The sequence below is a fragment of the Salmo trutta genome, chromosome 32, assembly GCF_901001165.1.
Source record: "Salmo trutta chromosome 32, fSalTru1.1, whole genome shotgun sequence".
In the NCBI taxonomy this organism is placed as follows: Eukaryota; Metazoa; Chordata; class Actinopteri; order Salmoniformes; family Salmonidae; genus Salmo; species Salmo trutta.
Genome location: NC_042988.1, coordinates 10,544,534 through 10,566,211, shown reverse-complemented (window position 1 = coordinate 10,566,211; position 21,678 = coordinate 10,544,534). Strand labels below are relative to the sequence as shown.

The 21,678-nt window shown below is 44.4% G+C and overlaps 1 protein-coding gene across 1 annotated transcript in view; it reads right to left on the bottom strand.

Annotated features, from left to right (window-relative positions):
* Positions 1 to 21,678, bottom strand: part of LOC115171045 (F-box/LRR-repeat protein 19-like) — a 29,699-nt gene that overhangs the window by 1,556 nt on the left and 6,465 nt on the right. Inside the window, exons 2-9 of the mRNA XM_029727504.1 lie at positions 19,603 to 19,788; positions 10,233 to 10,376; positions 9,927 to 10,013; positions 7,917 to 8,099; positions 6,201 to 6,233; positions 4,673 to 5,898; positions 4,274 to 4,437; positions 3,952 to 4,113 (exon numbers count right to left, since the gene is read on the bottom strand). Coding sequence (XP_029583364.1) covers positions 3,952 to 4,113; positions 4,274 to 4,437; positions 4,673 to 5,898; positions 6,201 to 6,233; positions 7,917 to 8,099; positions 9,927 to 10,013; positions 10,233 to 10,376; positions 19,603 to 19,773 — 2,170 coding nt within the window. The 5' untranslated portion in view covers positions 19,774 to 19,788. The remainder of the gene's footprint in view (positions 1 to 3,951; positions 4,114 to 4,273; positions 4,438 to 4,672; positions 5,899 to 6,200; positions 6,234 to 7,916; positions 8,100 to 9,926; positions 10,014 to 10,232; positions 10,377 to 19,602; positions 19,789 to 21,678) is intronic.

Genomic DNA, 21,678 nt, shown 5'->3' with positions numbered 1-21,678 from the left:
ACATTGCAGAGTTATGTGCATCCTTTCAAGCACACCCCTCATTAACCTGTGGTGAGTTATTCACAATTTTTGATGAACAAATATGGTTTTATATGTAAGATGGTTAAATAAAAATAGCAAAATTATTGGTTATTATTATTTGTGCCCTGGTCCTATAAGAGCTGTTTGTCACTTCCCACGAGCTGGTTTGTGGCAAAAACTCACACTCATTCTGATGTTTAATAAATGTATCGGATAGTGTGTGTGGCAGGCTTACAATGATGGCAAAAAAACTACATTTGAGAGTGCGCTGACCCCGGTGCTGGAGGTTGAATGTTTGAAAGAGTATGGGACTATAAAAAGTGTGGGAACTACTGCACTATGAAAAGTGAGTGGTTGTTCACTTGCAACAATATTCACTGGAAACAAGCATGACAGTACAGTGAAATTAAACAGTACATTTTATAGATTGGATAGACGATGTCACAAATGCCAATGAACACAGCATGGCATCTTCCCTTCCATAGTGTAGTGCAGGTTACTTCTTCTATGAGGTTTAACAGCGGTTGGCATCCAATTTGTTGCATTACCGCCACCTACTAGATTGGAGTACAACTCCCTTATACTTTACTTGAAAAAGAAAGATAGTAGGGTATTTAACACTATATTCACTAATTTCAAAATTACACAAAATAAAATTAACACCCCCCTACTCCACTAATTAAATATATTTGTTCCTACCTCATGACATCACCCTGAAAGGATGGGACATCACAACTTAACACCCAAATACCTCTGCAGCTGCCACAACAACCTCAATTCACTGAGACTTCCGTTCCATCCCTGCAGTACAATTAATAACCATTGCTATAAATGCTAAAAATCCAATCTTACTGAAACTTGTTTCACTTTTTGGCCTATCCCTCTGTACTGGTATATCTCTACTACTCTCACCACTCCTCTCCCTTAACCCATCTTCCTCTACTTTCTTCAATGCCTCAGCATATGCCAACTTCTGCTCTACTCTAACCCTAGAAACCTCAACCTGCCTCTCTCGCACAGGACATTTCTGATCCCCAGCTCCATGGGCACCCCTATAATTAACACATTCTACTACTCTCCCCAATATTACACATTCCTTTGTCTCATGCCTTTCTTCACATTTCTCACACCTTGGACCCTCCCTCCTACACACTACTGTCACACGCCCATAAGCTTGACACCTGTAACATCTTAATGTATTCGGCACATACACTCGTACAGAATAACTTCTATATACTAACTTCACTCTGTCAGGCAAAGACTCAACTTCAATACTCAAAAGAACAGACAATGACTGTTTCCCCACTCTGTCCACCTGGTCTGCGTCGAATCAAACGACGAGCATCACATACACTGGCAATCTTTGCCCTCAGCTGGTCAATGTTTACAGTTGAAGTCAGAAGTTTACATACACCTTAGCCAAATACATTTAAAATCAGTTTCACAATTCCTGACATTTAATCTTAGTAAAAAGTTCCTGTCTTAGGTCAGTTAGGGTCACCAATTTATTTTAAGAATGTGAAATGTCAGAATAATAGTAGAGAGAATGATTTCTTTCAGCTTTTATTTCTTTCATCACATTCCCATTGGGTCAGAAATGTACATGCACTCAATTAGTATTTGGTAGCATTGCCTTTAAATTGTTTAACTTGGGTAAAACATTTTAGGTAGCCTTCCACAAGCTTCCCACAATAAGTTGAGTGAATTTTGGCCCAATCCTCCTGACAGAGCTGGTGTAACTGAGTCAGGTTTCTAGGCCTCCTTGCTCGCACACACCTTTTCAGTTCTGCCCACACATTATTTTTTATAGGATTGAGGTCAGGGCTTTGTGATGGCCACCCCAATACCTTGACTTTGTTGTCCTGAAAACATTTTGCCACAACTTTGGAAGTATGCTTGGGGTCATTGTCCGTTTGGAAGACCCATTTGCGACCAAGCTTTAACTTCCTGACTGATGTCTTAAGATCTTGCTTCAATATATCCACATAATTTTCCTTCCTCATGAGTCATCTATTTTGTGAAGTGCACCAGTCCCTCCAGCAGCAAAGCACCCCCACAACATGATGCTGCCACCCCATGCTTCACGGTTGAGATGGTGTTCTTCTGCTTGCAAGCCTCCCCCTTTTTCCTCCAAACATAACAATGGTCATTATGGCCAAACAGTTCTATTTTTGTTTTATCAGACCAGAGGACATTTCTCCAAAAAGTACAATCTTTGTCCCCATGTGCATTTGCAAACCGAAGTCTGGCTTTTTTATGGTGGTTTTGGAGCAGTGGCTTCTTCCTTGCTGAGCGGCCTTTCAGGTTATGTAGATATAGGACTCGTTTTACTGTGGATAGAGATACTTTTGTACCCGTTTCCTTCAGCATTTTCACAAGGTCCTTTGCTGTTGTTCTGGGATTGATTGCACTTTTCGCACCAAAGTACGTTCATCTCTAGGAGACAGAACGCGTCTCCTTCCTGAGCGGTATGATGGCTGCGTGGTCCCATAGTGTTTATACTTGCGTACTATTGTTTGTACAGATGAATGTGGTACCTTCACGCATTTGCAAAATGCTCCCAAGGATGCACCAGAGTTGTGGAGGTCTACAACTTTTTTTCTTAGGTCTTGGCTGATTTCTTTTGACTTTCCCATGATATCAGGCAAAGAGGCACTGAGTTTGAAGGTAGGCCTTGAAATACATCCACAGGTACACCTCCAATTGACTCAAATTATGTCAATTAGCCTATCAGAAGCTTCTTAAGCCATGACATCCTTTTCTGGAGTTTTCCAAGCTGTTTAAAAAAGGCACAGTCAACTTAGTGTTACAGTGAATTATAAGTGAAATAATCTGTCTGTAAACAATTGTTGGAAAAATGACTTGTGTCATGCCCAAGTAGATGTCCTAACCGACTTGCCAAAACTATAGTTTGTTAACAATACATTTGTGGAGTGGTTGAAAAACGAGTTTTAATGACTCCAACCTAAGTGTATGTAAACGTCCGATTTCAACTGTATATCTACTGCTACCCCAGTTATCACTCCTTTCATGGGTGCCCTTTTCATGAGAACAAAATAATTAACTTTACTTGCCCCCATTCGTTTTACTTTGAGCGCATTCTTCCTCTGCCCAACAGAAACAAAGAATTATCACTAGACCACTTTACCCTCACCGATTCCACATTACCCAACACTTTTTCCACCCACCATGAAACCACAAATGGATCAGCCAAAATTCAAGAGTCCCCTTTTTCCAAAAACTTCACGCCTACTGTCAGACTCTTTTTTAATCCTGATCCTTGGTGCATACCTCAGTCTCCGATAACTTTAACCGCACCTACCACCTCCGATACTTCACCCTCATTCACTTCCATTTCTCCTCGTCTTCAGCTCCCTCTGCTTACACTTTCTACCATTCTTTGACAAACCATCTCCCTTTTTTCCACAATTTTTATCCGACTCAAGCTCACCCTCTTCTTCCCTCACTCTCTTAGACCTCTTCTTCCTCTCCATTCCTTCTCCGTTTTCCAAGTATGATAAATACTGCCACTTCATCCCTGACACCCATCTTGTACTTGCTTTCTCAAGGGACTCCATTTCTCCTTCCAGAGTTGTGCCCAATAACGTGCCTATAACAACGAAGCTGGGCCTCCTGACCTTCCAATACAATTCACACCAGTCCGCTTCCTCGGAAATCTCCCACTACTAATGCCCTTGTCTGTATTCACCGGTAAACAAGTAGTTTGATTGGAGAAACTGGTAAAACAAAATGAATTAAACAAAATCACAACAAACTGGATTTCAAATAAATATTCAGGAAGCCAGGGCTGTGTTAACACAGACAAATTCTCTGCATTTGCAACTGTGTTTCGTTTGCACCTATATAGCGCTCACCTCGTATTGCAGGTTATGGACGGCTAATCAATCATGTGAGTGACTTGTCACTAACCTGTCCTTGTGTCAGCAGGGGGCGCCAGTAGCTCCCTCAAGTGCGAGTCCTTCATGTCTTCTACCCGGCTGAGGTCGAGCAGACGCAGGCAGGGACAAGCAGCCTGACACAGGGCTGACACAGAGGACCAGGGACAGCCCGACACATTCAGCTCCAGTAGACCTGGGAGAGAAAGAGGCCAGGAGTTAGCGTAATCCCTGAGGCAGACTAGCAATACAGCAATGAGGTGACGACAGCCCAACTACAATAGGAGATGATCAGGCTATATTGATGGAAAAAAGATGTGGTAGGGTGGCAGAGGTGTTGAATGAACACAAGATACCTTGTAGACGGTTGATAAGCCACATGAGCTGCTTCTTCGAGATGTTGGTATAGCCCAGGTTAAGGGAGACTGGTTGCCTGCGGATTATACCACTCAGCATAGGAGGGGTGATAGAGCGCTGCCGGCTGAGGTCAATCTGAGTCCACAATCTCTTATCACAGCACCTGAGAGAGCACGACAGAAAATAAAAGACTGGGATGAGAACAAAAGAAAGTCTGGTCTACTGTACACCACAAAATTTGAGCCACTGCAGTCAATGAATATCCTTTCAGGGATGGTTTTCTATTGTTCTCAACATCAAAGATGCATTTCTCAGTAGTCCAAACAAGTTTGTGTTGAACCACCCCCTTCCAGCCCAACCGGATGCTGACCACATCTGAACCTTTTGTCTAGACTTACCACCGGCTCCATGTCCGACAGACCCTCATGCAGACGCACAGCTCCCTCTGGCTGAGGTGCTGGAAGACGTGGAGCCAGACGTCGCGGGGCATCACGTGGGAGGAGCCGTTGTCCAGGGGCAGGCAGTGGGGCTCAGGGCAGGCGGGCGGTGGCCGCACCAAGTGCCGCTCCATCTGAACAGGCCGGGGAGGCGAGGGCACAGCAGGGGGGCTGCGTTTCATCATCTGCGAACGTGGAGCCATCCGGGACGGCTGTGACCGGGGTGAGGCGGCGAGGGCTGACATGCCCCCTGAGGAGTTGCTGCCTGGGCTTAGCAGCCCGCCCCCTCCCCCATTGGATGTGGTAGTGGCAGTAGAAGCAGAAGAGTTGCTACTGTTCCTCGACGTTGGTTGGGACCCTGTTTGCTTGTTGCTACGGATCTTGTTGCCCTTGTTGCCCTTGCCAGTTCCGTGTCGGTGGTTGGCCACCGAGCCTCCGCTGCTGTTGTTGGCGTTCTCCTTCTCCTGAGTCTCCCGGTCCCTCACCCCCGCCCGTGTCCGTCCATTGCGCGTCTCAGAGCCGTTGCTGCGCTTACCGGAGAAGCCCTCGGAACCTGACGAGGGGCCGTGGCCAGAGGAAAGTGGAGGCTGGGTGGAGGAGAGAGGGGAGGGTGGAGGCAATGGGGTAGACTTCCGACTCCTCTCCCCACTCTCCTCGTCGTTCCCGTCCGTCGTGAGCCCTTTGCGGCCCCGTGGAGGTCCCTCCCCTCTACGCCGAGGCTTGTCTCCCACAACCTGCTCCTCTACCGCCTCCTCCTCCTCCTTAACACTTCCCTCTCCCTCAGAGTCCTCACTGGCACTGAAGCCCAGCTCCGCCAGTCTCCTGTCCCTCTCCCTGTCCCGTTCCTGGTTGCGCTCCCTTGCACTGTTGCTATAAGTGACGGGTACGGGGGAGGAGGGTTCAGAGCCGCGGCGGCCATCTGAACCGGAAGGCGAGTCAGAGTCGGACTCCGAGTCGGACTCAGAACTAGATGAGCTCGATGAGCTGGACTCGCGGACACGCTCAAGGAGCTGGCACATGCGCTTGAAGCGCTCCAATTTCTCACGGTGGTGCGAGCGCTGGTCCTGGCTGGCCGTAGAGGTGGGGGACTGCGTGGAGTTGGAACCCCCTCCGGAACCCTGGCCGCCTCCGGTGGAGGAGTTGGGCCCATTGGACTCTGCAGTCTCTGACACGTTAGGCTTCTGTTTCTGTCATGGGAGGGGTAACGTTAGTAAAGAGAGTGACAGAGGAGCATGAACCCTTTACCATTGAGAAATATAACTTGAACTCAACTAAGAGCTGGATTCAGTCCATATCCCGGAAGATTTGCGTTATACCTCGATTCAAAGGTAATGTTTGCGCATTCGTAAAGACTGCCTTCAACAGTAAACACTGCAGATGTCGGCTCAATCGGAAATGTACGAGGATCTTCAGCGATACAGATTGAATCCAGTTCGTAGTTACCATATGCTTTATGACAGAGCTTAAAATGTTGTTCCTATGAAATTACCTTTTTCAAGCGTTTTTCATGCGCCCCTTTCATCTGAGGTAAAAGGTCAGACAGAGACAAGAGTTGGCAAGCTGCGTTCATACAACTGGTCACAACTTGTAGGCCTCTTAGCAACAATACACTGAGCATACAAAACATTAAAGACACCTGCACGTTCCATGACAGACTGACCAGTTGAAAGCAATGATCCCTTTTTGATGTCACTTGTTAAATCCACTTCAAAAATCAGTGTAGATGAAGGGGAGGAGACAGGTTACATACGTATTTTTAAGCCTTTAGACAATTGAGACATGGATTGTGTATGTGTGCCAGTCAGAGGGTGAATGGGCAAGACAAAAGATTTAACTTCTTTGGGAACGGGAGGCTGTATTGAGTAGCTTGGATGAATAAGGTGCCCAGAGTAAACTGCCTGCTACTCAGGCCCAGAAGCTATAATATGCATATAATTAGTATATTTGGATAGAAAACACTCTAAAGTTTCCATAGCTGTTAAAATAATGTCTGTGAGTATAACAGAACTCATATGGCAGGCAAAAACCTGAGAAGAATCCAACCAGGAAGTGGGAAATCTGAGGTTTGTAGTTTAAGGGATTGCCTATCCAATATACGGGGTCAGATTGCACTTCCTAAGGCTTCCACTAGTTGTCAACAGTCTTTAGAACGTTGTTTCAGGCTTCTACTGTGAAAGGGGAGCGAATAAGAGCTGTTTGAACCAGGGGTCTGGCTGAAAGCCTTGTTGTTTATCGAGCGCGGCCGTGAGCGCGAGCTCCGTTCCCTTTCCTTTCTTAAGACAAAGGAATTGTCCGGTTGGAATATTATTGAAGATTTATGAAAAAAACATTCTAAAGATTGATTATATACATCGTTTGACATGTTTCTACGAACTATAATGTAACTTTTTTTACTTTTCGTCTGGACTTTGTGAGCGCGCCTTGTGCATTTGGATTACTGGACTAAACGCGCAAACAAAAAGGAGGTATTTGGAGAAAGATTAACTTTATCGAACAAAACAAACATTTATTGTCCGACATGGAGACCTGGGAGTGCCATCAGATGAAGATCAAAGGTAAGTGATTCATTTTAATGCTGTTTCTGACTTTTGTGACACCTCTCCTTGGTTGGAAAATGGCTGTATGGTTTTCTGTGGCTAGGCGCAGACCTAGCATGGTGTGCTTTTGTCGTAAAGCCTTTTTGAAATCTGACACTGTGGCTGGATTAACAAGAAGTTTATCTTTAAAATGGTGTATAATACTTGAATGTTTGAGGAATTTTAATTTTAAGATTTCTGTTGTTTGAATTTGGCGCCCTGCAATTTCACTGGCTGTTGGCAAGGTGGGACCAGAGGTTATTAAGTGCCTTTGAACGAGGTATGGTACTAGGTGCCAGGCACACCGGTTTGTGTCAAGAACTGCAACGCTGCTGGGTTTTTCACAGCAGCGTTGATACACAGTTTCCCATGTGTATCAAGAATGGTCCACCACCCAAAAGACATCCAGCTTGACCCAACTGTGGGAAGCATTGGGGTCAACATGGGCCAGCATCCCTGTGGAACGCTTTCTGCCCCTTTTAGAGTCCATGCCCGATGAATTGAGGCTGTTCTGAGGGCAAAAGGGGAGGGATGCAACACAGTACTAGGAAGGTGTTCCTAATGTTTGGTATACTTGGTGTGCATGCTAAATGTCTGCATACTGCAACACTTCACAAAGATCGTCCTACCTTCTTTTTGGGGCCGCTGTCCTGGGGAAGCTCCTTCTCCTTCTTCCTCTTGTGACCGTCCTGCCTCCCCCCGTCATCTAAAGAGGGGGGTTTCTTTTTGGTGGGCGGTGGATCGTCGGTCAGCTTCCATCGGCCCACCTCCCCGTTGTCCATCCGCCTCTTCCCTGAGCCATCACCCCCGTCCTGATGTGTGGAGAAAGGGGAGGAGGATTGAAGAATATGTACAGTACATTCGGAATGTATTCAGACCCCTTCCCTTTTTCCACTTTGTTACTTTAGTCTTATTCTAAAATTGATTAAATAACCCCCCCCCCCATCTACACACAATACCCCATAATGACAAACCAAAAACAGGTTTAGACATTTTTCAATTTTTTTTGTAATTTTTTTTAACCGAAATACCTTATTTAAATAAGTATTCAGACCCTTTCCTATAAGACTCGAAATTGAGCTCCGGTGCATCCTGTTTCCATTGATCATGCTTGAGATGTTTCTACAAATTCAATTCATTGGACATGGTTTGGAAAAGGCACACACCTGTCTATATAAAAGGTCCCACAGTTGACAGTGCATGTCAGAGCAAAAACCAAGCCATGAGGTTTAAGGAATTGTCCGTAGAGCTTCAAGACAAGATTGTGTCAAGGCACAGATCTGAGGAACGGACCCCAAAAAAATACTGCAGCATTGAAGGTCCCCAAGAACACACAGTGGCCATCATTCTTAAATGGAAGAAGTTTGGAACCACCAATACTCTTCCTAGAGCTGACCGCCCGGCCAAACTGAGCAATTGGGGTAGAAGGGCCTTAGTCAGGGAGGTGACCAAGAACCCGATGGTCACTCTGACAGAGCTCCTGAGCTCATCTGTGGAGATGGGAGAACCTTCCAGAAGGGCAACCATCTCTGCGGCACTCCACCAATCAGGCCTTTATCGTACAGTGGCCAGACAGAAGCCACTCCTGAGTAAAAGGAATTAACATGACAGCCCCTTGGAGTTTGCCAAAAGGCACCTAAAGGACTCTCAGACCATGAGAAACAAGATTCCCTGGTCTGATGAAACCAATATTGAACTCATTGGCCTGAATGCCAAGCGTCACGTCTGGAGGAAACCTGGCACCATCCCTAGGGTGAAGCATGGTGGCAGCATCATGCTGTGGGATGTTTTTCAGCATCAGGGACTGGGAGACTAGTCAGGATAAAGGGAAAGATGAACAGAGCAAAGTACAGAGAGATCCTTGATGAAAACCTGCTCCAGAGTGCTCAGGACCTCAGACTAGGGCGAAGGTTCTCCTTCCAACAGGACAACAACCCTCAGCGCACAGCCAAGACAATGCAGGAGTGGCTTCAGGACAAGTCTTTGAATGTACTTGAGTGGCCCAGCCAGAGCCCAGACTTGAAACCGATCTAACAGCTTCTTATCCAACTGACAGAGCTTGAGAGGATCTGCAGAGAGGAATGGGAGAAACTCCCCAAATACAGGTGTGCCAAACTTGTAGCGTCATACCCAAGAAGACGAGGCTATCATCGCCGCCAAAGGTGTTTCAACAAAGTACTGAGTAAAAGGTCTAAATGCTTACGTAAATGCGATATTTCCGTTTATTTTATTCAAAAATTTCTAAAAACCTGTGTTTGCTTTGCCATTACGGGATAATGTGTGTAGACTGAGGGGGGGGGAAAAACTATTTAATCCATTTTAGAATGAGGCTGTGACATAACGAAATGTGGAAAAAGTCAAGGTGTCTGAATACTTTCCAAATGCACTGTATATGTAATAGCCTACTACAGTATATGAAATGGGGATCGGGTCAATGAAACAAAATGATATTCCAATTTAAGAGCTTATGTACACAAATAAATTCTCTATAAAGGACTAACGTGTTCTATTCCAAATCAATCCTCCTACCTTATCAACCACTGATTATTCCATACATCATAGATGTCCTTTGTCACCCTCTCTGGTTTAGTTTTATCAGCAGAGCCTGACAGACCAGTGTTCCCAGTCACAGTTCTCACCTTACTGGTCTTGCCTTCCTTGTGGCATTTTGGACACTCCCAACAATTCGGGATTTCATCGTTTATGATGCCTTCTGCTTTACCCATCTGTAGGTTGGAGAAAATAAAACAATGAAATCACAATAATCAATAAATGTATATAACCAATACTAGATAGAGCAGACATTTGACTTAAGACCGTATGAATGGAAGATAGCTAGAGAAGTGTGTGTGTGTGTGTGTGTGTGTGTGTGTGTGTGTGTGTGTGTGTGTGTGAGAGAGAGAGAGTCTTTGACAGCCGGCCATACACAGAGGATCTGGCCCCACCTTGAGGCAGCTGGGGTGGATTATCTCGTTGCAGATGGTACACTCCATCAGAGAGAGGCTGAACTTCTCTTCTTCTGTGTCTACCGTGTCCTCCTTCCCCGCCTCCCCACACGAGAAGCACACTGCTGTGTGGGGCAACACAGGCTGCAAGGAAGAAAATAACATAACACGTTATATAACCATGTTACACAATATAATATTTATTCAATACAAATCAAATATTGTATGTGCGTATCCAATATAAATGTGTATTTGTACATAAAATCAAATATTGTATGTGGGTCCATTCAGGATAGAGGGCTCAGAGGTGGAGCTGTAACCATGTATTCATTATGGATGGTACATTTATTATGTATCTAAATTGAAGCTCAGGAATAAATTAAAAGAATTTGACACCTGCTGCTCTTAGGAGGACCTAGCTAATTGAGAGTGCGTGGATGAAAGCAAATGCATTAATATAGAGATATTTGCCGGCCACTTAAACTAAAAAAAAGGTAAAGGGAGGAGTGCTTTTTCAGAAGCACAGGGACAGATCACTGTATTTATTAGGTTTATTTTCTTTGACACGTTACCCCAGTTGTCCAGCTCAACATTTTCATGAACCTGCCAACAGTGGAATTTTGACTATCAAAAAAATAAAAAAACTGTACTGAGGTGAAAATTACTCACTTATCAAGCCAAACAAATTTGAGGCCAACAGAATCTGGCCAAGATCCATTGACTAGAAATGAATGAGATTGAAGACCTAATCTGCACAGATTCTGTGGATTAGTATCTCTGTATACATCCAACCTAATTTCCTTCCTTTGCCACAAGACCAGTCTCCCAGCTATCTGTCGAGAAAACATAACTGATCAAAGCAAATTGCTGCCCTCACAAAAAATAACACCCAAGTAACAATGTGCTCAGTTACCAAGGAAACACATCACATTTCCCACGTCTCAGCAACCAGCCCTCTATGCCATTTGAGGCATTCGCAAACCAATCGATTAAAAAAAAAAAAAAAAAAAAAAAATCCCACCCTAAATCATTAAAGGTGTTCGATCAAGCTTATCCATTTTCATGCAGGGGATGACTACTCTATTTTGATGACATTCGCTCTCTGAAATAGCTTTGCTAAACCAGAGGCCGATTTGCAGAATGTAAGCAGCAAAAAAACAGTTGACATATTGTATATGTCATACAGTGCCTTCAGAAAGTATTCATTCCCCTTGACTTATTGCACATTTTGTTGTTACAGCCAGAATTCAAAATTGATTAGTGATCTCTCACCCAACTACACAATACACCATAATGAAAAAGTGAAAGCATGTTTAAAAAAAAAGTTGCTACTTTATTGAACATTTTATACAGAAATCTAATTTACATAAGTATCCACACCAGAGTCAATAGAAGCACATTTGGCGGCGATTACAACTGAGTCGTCTTGGGTATGTCTGTATCAGCTTTGCACATCTGTATTTGGGGATTTTCTCATTCTTCCTTGCAGATTTTCTGAAGCTCTGTTAAATTAGATTCATATCGCTGGTGAACAGCAATCTTCAAGTCTTTCCACAGTTTTTCAAATGGGATTCAAGTCTGGGCTTTGGCTGGACCACTCAAGGACTTTTACATTCTTGTTCTGAAGCCATTCCAGCGTTGCCCTGGCCGTATGCTTGGGGTCATTGTCCCGTTGGAACGTTAATCTTCGCCCCAGTCTCAGGTCATTTGCACATACCATGGGCTGCCACCACCATGCTTCACGGTAGGGATGGTGTTAGACAGGTGATGAGCGGTGACTGGTTTTCTCCAGACATAGCGCTTTGCATTCAGGCCAAAGAGTAAAATGTTTGTCTCATCAGACCACAGAATCTTTTGCCTTATGATCTCAGCCTTTTTGCAAACTCCAGGTATGCCGTAATTTGCCTATTTCTCAGGAGTGGCTTCCGTCTGGCCACTCTCCCATAAAGCCTAGATTGGTGAAGTGCTGTAGAAACTCATTTTTTTCCCCTCCATTTAATTTATTTAGCCAGGATAGTCCACTCAGTAACAATTGCCACTGTTTTCCAGGGAGTCCTGGGTTCCATAGAATCCATAAACAAATATATACAGCTAGGGTTGCACATTTTGGGGAATATTCAGAGGTGGGAACTTTGTGGGAATTAACAGGAATATATGGTAAAATATTGGAATTAACAGAAATATATGCAAAAGAATACCATTTAAATGTAAATGTTTTTTTTGCATTGGATATATTTACCATATCATATGGAGACAAACAAACCTTTTACCTTAAGACAATTGCAAATGATTAAATCGTTCCAATAGGAATAAAAGAAACAAATGTAATTACAAATTGGAACTTTAATTAAACGAGTTGACTCTTCACATGGGATGATTTCACTGAACAACAAAAGGGAATATTGAATGATCCCCAATGATCCATCGCATCTCCCAAAAACATTTTCAACATACATCTGTAAAATGATAGCTTTAGTCTAGAAACTTCGGTTGTCTTCCTCTCAGGCTTCCATGTCTTCTCCCTGGACCTCCTCAATGTCCACCTCTTGAACATCAGAGGCCTCGTCTTCACTGTCACTTTCCAACCTTGTTGAGGATGGCTCGTTGTCAGGCTCAAAAAGCCTCAAACTTTCCCGGATGGCCACCAATTTTTCAACCCTTGCATTGGTCAGCCTGTTGCATGTTTTGGTGTGTGTGTTCCCAAACAAGGACAATTTGTGCTCTGAGGCAGCTGATGTTGGTGGGATTTGGAGAATGATGGAGGCAATAGGGGAAAGCGCCTCAGATCCAAAGTCCCTTCCACTAGATGGCTGATGAGATATGTTTGCATCTCCATCCCAAAGACCTTGCTTGGAAGTGTACTTCACCAGACTGCCAAGAACCTTGCCCTCATCCAGGCCAAGGTGGCGAGATACCATAGGCCTTGTTGATCTCTATAACAGACAGGATGCTCTTGCCAGCATACTTGGGGTCCAACTTGTACGCTGCGGCGTGTATGGGCTTAAGGCAGAAGTCTTAACGCTTTTTGATGCATTTCAGAACTGCAGTTTCCTTTGCTTGGAGCAACAGTGAAGTGGGCAGGACAGTACAGATTTCTCCTATTCCATCTGCAAGCAGAGTCTGAACATCAGACAGGGTGGCATTGTCTCCCTCAACGCGTGCAATGGCTACTGATTTCAGGAGTTTCAGGCTGCTTACCGCTCTCTCCCAAAATACATCATCCAGGAAGATCCTCTTGATGGGGCTGTCCATATCGGCAGACTGTGATATGGCCATTTCTTGGAGAGACTCCTTCCCCTCCAGGAGACTGTCAAACATGATGACAACACCACCCCAACGGGTGTTGCTGGGCAGCTTCAATGTGGTGCTCTTATTCTTCTCACTTTGCTTGGTGAGGTAGATTGCTGCTATAACTTGAGGACCTTGATCACATACCTAACCATTTCCTTGGCTCTCTTGTAGAATGTATCCATTGTTTTCAGTGCCAAGATGTCCTTGAGGGGAAGATTTAATGCATGAGCAGCACAGCCAATGGGTGTGATGTGAGGGTAGGACTCCTCCACTTTAGACCAAGCTGCCTTCATGTTGACAGCATTGTCTGTCACCAGTGCAAATACCTTCTGTGGACGAAGGTCATTGATGACGGCCTTCAGCTCATCTGCAATGTAGAGACCGGTGTGTCTGTTGTCCCTTGTGTCTGTGCTCTTGTAGAATACTCGTTGCAGGGTAGAGATGATGTACTTAATTATTCCTTGCCCACGAACATTCGACCACCCATCAGAGATGATTGCAATACAGTCCACTTTCTCTAGGATTTGCTTGACCTCCACTTGAACTCTGCATCTCAGAGTTCAACAGGTTGGAGGAGTGTATGCTGGGCAAAGAACATTCAGAAATCTCTTCCAATACACATTGCCTGTGAGCATCAGAGGGGAACCAGTTGCATACACAGCTCGAACAAGACATTCATCAGCATTTCTCTGACTACGTTCCTCCATTGAGTCAAAAAACCTGATTCCAGGAGGACCATGAGCTGTTGCTATCGACAAGGTGTCTGATTCATCATGTTCACATCGAATAGAAGTAGAGGGACTTTTGGCAGACGTTGCGTGTTGTGAGCGCTGAGGAAACCTTATGGATTTGGCCAGATGATTCTGCATCTTTGTTGCATTCTTCACATTTGATTTGGCACAGTATTTGCAAAATGTACACAGCTTTTCCTTCTACAAAAGAAATGTCCTCTCACTGTCAACTGTGTTTATTTTCAGCAAACTTAACATGCGTAAATATTTGTACGAACATAAGATTCAACAACAGACAAACTGAACAAGTTCCACAGACACGTGACTAACAGAAATGGAATAATGTGTCCCTGAACAGGGTGAGGGGGGGGGGGGGGGGGGTCAAAATCAAAAGTAACAGTCAGTATCTGGTGTGGCCACCAGTAGCATTAAGTACTGCAGTGCATCACCTCCTCATGGACTGCACCATATTTGCCAGTTCTTGCTGTGAGATGTTACCCCACTCTTCCACCAAGGCACCTGCAAGTTTCCGGACATTTCTGGGGGGAATGGCCCTAGCCCTCACCCTCCGATCCAACAGGTCCCAGACGTGCTCAATGGGATTGAGATCCGGGCTCGTCGCTGGCCATGGCAGAACACTGACATTCCTGTCTTGCAGGAAATCACGCACAGAACGAGCAGTATGGCTGGTGGTATTGTCAGGCCCACAAGCCCTCATGGCAGGATGAGCCTGGAAGGGTACCACATGAGGGAGGAGGAGGTCTTCCCTGTAACGCACAGCGTTGAGATTGCCTGCAATGACAACAAGCTCAGTCCGATGATGCTGTGACACACCGCCCCAGACCATGACGGACCCTCCACCTCCAAATCGATCCCGCTCCAGGGTACAGGCCTCGGTGTAACACTCGTTCCTTCGACGATAAATGCAAATCCACCCATCACCCCTGGTCAAACAAAACTGCAACTTGTCAGTGAAGAGCACTTTTTGCCATTCCTGTCTAGTCCAGCGACGGTGGGTTTGTGCCCATAGGCGACGTTGTTGCCGGGGATGTCTGGTGAGGACCTGCCTTACAACAGGCCTACAAGCCCTCAGTCCAGCCTCTCTCAGCCTATTGCGGACAGTCTGAGCACTGGAGGGATTGTGCGTTCCTGGTGTAACTCGGGCAGTTGTTATTGCCATCCTGTACCTGTCCCACAGGTGTGATGTTTGGATGTACCGATCCTGTGCAGGTGTTGTTACACGTGGTCTGCCACGGCGAGGACGATCAGTTGTCCGTCCTGTCTCCCTGTAGCGCCGTCTTAGGTGTCTCACAGTACGGACATTGCAATTTATTGCCCTGGCCACATCTGCAGTACTCATGCCTCCTTGCAGCATGCCTAAGGCACGTTCACACAGATGAGCAGGGACCCTGGGCATCTTTCTTTTGGTGTTGTTCAGAGTCAGTAGAAAGGCCTCTTCAGCGTCCTAAGTTTTCATAACTGTGACCTTAATTGCCTACCATCTGTAAGCAGTTAGTGTCTTAACGACCGTTCCACAGGTGCATGTTCATTAATTGTTTATGGTTCATTGAACAAGCATGGGAAACAGTGTTTAAACCCTTTACAATGAAGATCTGTGAAGTTATTTGGATTTTTACGAATTATCTTTGAAAGACAGGGTCCTGAAAAATTGACATTTCTTTATTTGCTGAGTTTAAAATTCCATGTACAGATAAATAGTTACGCAGTTAGATTAAACAATTCATTTGTAAGATACATGTTTTAAAATGAAACATGTATGGAAACAAGTGAATTAACACTACTCAGTTAGCAGGCTCAAGCAAGCTAAAACCCACATGGTAGAATAAACTAACTAGCAGAAATTGTTAACAAGTTAGAAATTATTTAAACACTTTGCTGTAGGCTACTATTTAATAGTTAATACAAAATCATGTATGTAATAAAATATATTCACCCCATCCAGTATTGTAATCAAAACTTAACAGAAAGCATGTAGTCCTTGGCTCAGACAGTGTAGTAATGTGGGCTCAATAGCATCTCATTAGTGTGCAAGATCTTGAGAATCAGCTGTACATATGTGATAGAAAAGTGCACTGCACATGTGATAAAATAATGCACCGTGCATGCAGAGGGTTGCAATTCCATTGCATTGGGGATAGTTTAACCAAAATATGCCACACGACCTAGAATTGCCTTGTGTATCCCACAAAAAAAAGTTCACTGTTATAAACTGACTTTGATGAATTTAAGCAAAATTCCCGGGCTTAACTTCCCATGGAAAATTTCCGGAAATTTCTCTGAAAGTTTCCGACCCTTTGCAACCCTATACACAGCATACCCACTGGCATACATACAAAAGCACATATAAGACCGCTTTCCTTCTAGCAGGTTCTCCCATCTCAGCCAAGGAACTTCGTAGTTTTGTTAGAGTAGTTATTGGGTTCTTGGTCACCTCCCTGACCAATGTCCTTCTTGCGCAGTTTGGTCGGACGGCCACCTCCAGGCAGAGTCTGGGTAGTTCCATATTTTTTCGAGACCAATGTGCTCTTGGAAACTTTCAACACTCTAGAAATTGTTTTATACACTTCCCCAGATATATGCCTCATCACAATTCTATCTCAAAGATCTACAGACAGTTCCTCAGACTTTATGGTATAGTTTCTGCTCTGACATGCACTGTCAACAGGTCTTTTTCTTTCTAAATCATGTCCAAACAATTTAAAATTGGCCACAGGTGGAGTCCAATCAAGTTGTAGAAACATCAAGGATGATCAAAGGAAATTGGCTGCACCTGGGCTCAATTTGTAGTGTCAAATGGGTGTGCATATTTATGCAAATCAAGGAGTATGAATATTTTCTGAAGGCACTGTAACCGTAGTCAATGCGTTGTCAATCAATTGTGTATCATAAACAACATGAGTTTATATTCCAGTCTAAACAGTGGTTTCTGTTTAGACGGGATCTCAATGAGTGTGAAGGATATGCCAAAAGCTCTTAAAGCTCGTCCTTTCACGTTCGGGAAAAGACGCGGGTCACATGTTAGTAGTGTATGTGGAGACTCCCTTCTTTATGTTTATTGTTTGGCAGGGTGGAAGGTTTGTGTAACAGGAAAAACAACCTTAGCTTCAGTCTTGCGTGGATAAATTACATTATTTGATTCTGGGGTTAATTCAAATCAAATGTATTTATATAGCCCTTCTTACATCAGCTGATATCTCAAAGAACTTATAGGTTAGGTAATGTGCTCTATATACCAGATGCCAATCAAATCTCATTACACATTGTATACTTTTGTCGTTTTCGGTGCATTCGGAAAGTTCAGACTCCTTGACTTTTTCCACTTCGTTACATTTCAGCCTTATTCTAAAATGTATTAAATTGTCCCCCCCCCCCCAATCTACACACAATACCCCATATTGATAAAGCAAATAGAGGTTAAGAATTTTTTGCAAGTGTATAAAAAAATAACATTTACATAAGTATTCTGCCCCTTTACTCAGTACTTTGTTGAAGCACCTTTGGCAAGCTACAAGCTTGGCACACCTGTATTTGGGGAGTTTCTCCCATTCTTCTCTGCAGATCCTCTCAAGCTCTGTCAGGTTGGATGGGTAGCGTCGCTGCACAGCTATTTTCAGGTCTCTCCAGAGATGTTCGATCGGGTTCTAGTCCAGGTCACACAAGGACATTCAGAGAAGCCACTCATGCATTGTCTTGGCTGTGTGCTTAGGATCGTTATCCTGTTGGAAGGTGAACTTTTGCCCCAGTCTGAGGTCCTGAGCACTCTGGAGCAGGTTTCCATAAAGGACCTCTGTACTTTACTCTGTTCATCTTTCCATCGTTCCTGACTAGTCTCCCAGTCCCTGCCGCTGAAAAACATCCCCACAGCATGATGCTGCCACCAGCATGCCTCACCGTAGGGATCTTGCCAGGTTTCCTCCAGACATGACGCTTGGCATTCAGGCCAGAGTTCAATCTTGGTTTCATCAGACCAGAAAATCTTGTTTCTCATGGTCTAAGTGTCCTTCAGGCAAACTCCAAGAGGGCTGTCATTTGCCTTTTTCTGAGGAGTGGCATCCGTCTGGCCACTCTACTATAAAGGCTTGATTGGTGGAGTGCTGCAAAGCTGGTTGTCCTTCTGGAAGGTACTCCCATCGCCGTATAGGAACTCTGGTGCTGTCAGAGTGAATATCAGGTCCTCGATCACCTCCCTGACCAAGGCCCTTCTCCCTCGATTGCTCACTTTGGCCGGGCGGCCAGCTCTAGGAAGAGCCTTGGTGATTCCAAACTTCTTCCATTTCAGAATGATGGAGGCAACTGTGTTGTTGGGGACCTTCAATGCTGCAGAGATGTTTTGTAACCCTTCCCCAGATCTGTGCCTCGACACAATCCTGTCTCAGAGGTTTACGGACAATTCCTTCAACTTCATGACTTGGTTTTTGCTCTGACATGCACTGTCAACTGTGGGACCTTATATAAAACAGGTGTGCCTTTCCAAATCATGTCCAATCAATTGAATTTACGACAGGTGGACTCCAATCAAGTTGTAGAAACATCTCAAGGATGATCAATGGAAACAGGATGCACCGGAGCTCAATTTCGAGTGTCATAGCAATGGGTCAGAATACCTAAGTAAGGTATCTGTTTTTTTAATTAATACATTTGCAAAAATGTCTAAAAACCTGTTATCGCTTTGTCATTATGGGGCACGATTATTTTTCTTTAATCCAATTTTGAATAAGGCTGTAACGTAACAAAATGTGGAAAAGGGTCTGAATACTTTCCGAATGCACTGTATGTACTGTGCATTTAACAAAAGTTAGTGTCAGATGTTACATCCTATCTAGAAAATGGCATCAGTTGTACAGTTGATACATTTACTAATGCATTCACTTTTGGATGCAATAGAACAGTGGCACTTTTCCTAGTGAGAGTAGAAAAATATTGGTAACGAGGCAAGAATGAGCAGTGTGTGTTGGGGCTGGGAATTGCCAGGGGCCTCACAATACAATATTTGGTGCCGATACGATATGTATCGCAATTCTCAATTCTATATGTATTGCAATTCGATACTGTGATTTTATTGCGATTCAATGTTCATATATATTGCTCACCATATGTCTACTGCAGAGGGACAAGAAAGAGCGTAAGTTGCTGAAAACAAATAGCCTGTCTATTTAAAAAGATGGAGAACAAGCTATGAAGGAAAAATACTGGAGTTTTGGTGCAGGTACAGCCAACTAGCAGAAAAAACAATATTGCAAAAATGATACCATCTCAAAAATAATATCCTGATATGTAACTGTATTGATTTCTCCCCCCATCACTAGTGTGTGTGTGTTCTAACTTACCGCTGTGCACTGTCGGAGCAGACAGGACTGCTTCATCCTTCCGGGCCCGCCAAACTTTTTCATGTCCTTGCAGAAGTGGCACTCGCCGCACTCGGTCCGCATGCAGGCCTGACAGCGTCGGCACCGCGTCCGCCGCCGCCGTGCCCCTCCCAGAGCCTTACTGCCTGACATCCCCTCTGCAGTCAACTGGGGAGAGGAGAGACACACAGGTCAATACAAACATAAACTACATATACTAGATGCCAGCAGCCAGACCTCCCCTCTGGAGAAAAGATACAGGTAAACACAAATGTATACAGTGCATTCAGAAAGTATTCAGACCACCGTTTTGTTACATTACAGCCTTATTAAAAAAAAAAAAGGTTTTATCTACACAAAAAACATACCTTATTTACATAAGTATTCAGTCCTTTTGCTATGAAACTCAAAATTGAGCTCAGGTGCATCCTGTTTCCATTGATCATCCTTGAGACATTTCTACAACTTGAATGGAGTCCATCTGTGGTAAATTCAATTGATTGGCCATGATTTGGAAAGGCACACCTGCCTATCTCTATAAAGGTCCCACAGTTGACAGTGCATGTTAGAGCAGAAACCAAGCCATGAGGTCAAAGAAATTATTCGTAAAGCTCCAAGACAGGATTGTCTCTAAGCACAGATCTGGCGACGGGTACCTACAACTTTCTGCAGCATTGAAGGTCCCCAAGAACACAGTGGCCTCCATCATTCTTAAATGGAAGAAGTATGGAACCACCAAGACTCCTAGAGCCGGCCACCAGGCCAAACTGAGCAATCGGGGGAGAAGGGCCTTGGTCAGGGAGGTGACCAAGAACCCGATGGTCACTCTGACAGAGCCCCAGAGTTCCGCTGTGGAGATGGGAGAACCTTCCAGAAGGACAGCCATCTCTGCAACACTCCACCATTCAAGCCTTTATGGTTGAGTGGCCAGACGGATGCCACTCCTCAGTAAAAGGCACATGACAGCCCGCTTGGAGTTTGTCAAAAGGCATCTAAAGACTGACCATGAGAAACTACATTGAACTCTTTGGCCTGAATGCCAAGTGTCACTTCTGGAGGAAATCTGGCACCATCCTTACGGCGAAGCATGGTGGTGGCAGCATCATCCTGTGGAGATGTTTTTCAGCAGCAGGGACTGGAATAGTCAGGAATGAGGGAAAGATGAATGGAGCAAAGTACAGAGATCCTTAATGAAAACCTCCTCCAGTGCTCAGGACCTTAGACTGGGGTGAATGTTCACCTTCCAACAGGACAACGACCCTAAGCACACAGCCAAGACAACGCAGGAGTGGCTTCGGGACAAGTCTTTGAATGTTTTTGAGTGGGCCAGCCAGAACCAAGACTTGAACCAGATCGAACATTTCTGGAGAGACTTGAAAATAGCTGTGCAGTGACGCTCCCCAACCAACCTGACACTAGATTGAGAGGATCTACAGAGAAGAATGGGAGAAACTCCCCAAATACAGGTGTGCCAAGCTTGTAGCGTCATACCCAAGAAGACTCGAGGCTGTAATCGCTGCCAAAGGAGCTTCAACAAAGTACTGTAAAATGTAATACTTCAGTTTCTTTTTAATAAATTAGCAAAAATGTCTAAAACTTGTTTTTGCTTTGTCATTAGGGGTATTGTGTGTAGATTGATGATGGTGAAAAAACAATTGTATACATTTGAGTAAGGCTGTAATTAACAAAGTGAAGGGGTCTGAATTCTTTCCAAATGCACTGTACATAACAGATAGGCTGTAACTGTATATGCAGTGTATAAGACTATACCATATGCACATACTGTCTGACATCCCGTCTGCAGTCAACTGAGGAGAGAGGTCAACAAACTTTACATACACGACAGTCAACTGGAAAACGGGAGACAGGTTAACATCCGGACATCCACTCTGCAATAACTGAAGAAAATTAGACAGGTTAGCACAAATACGCACTGCAAATACAGATAAGCACCCCAATCGGAATATCCCCTCATGTCATATGGGAGGGAGGACAAACAGTTCAGGAACATACACAAACTGGGGTGTGAGCCAAAGAGAGCAGGATAGATAAAGAGAA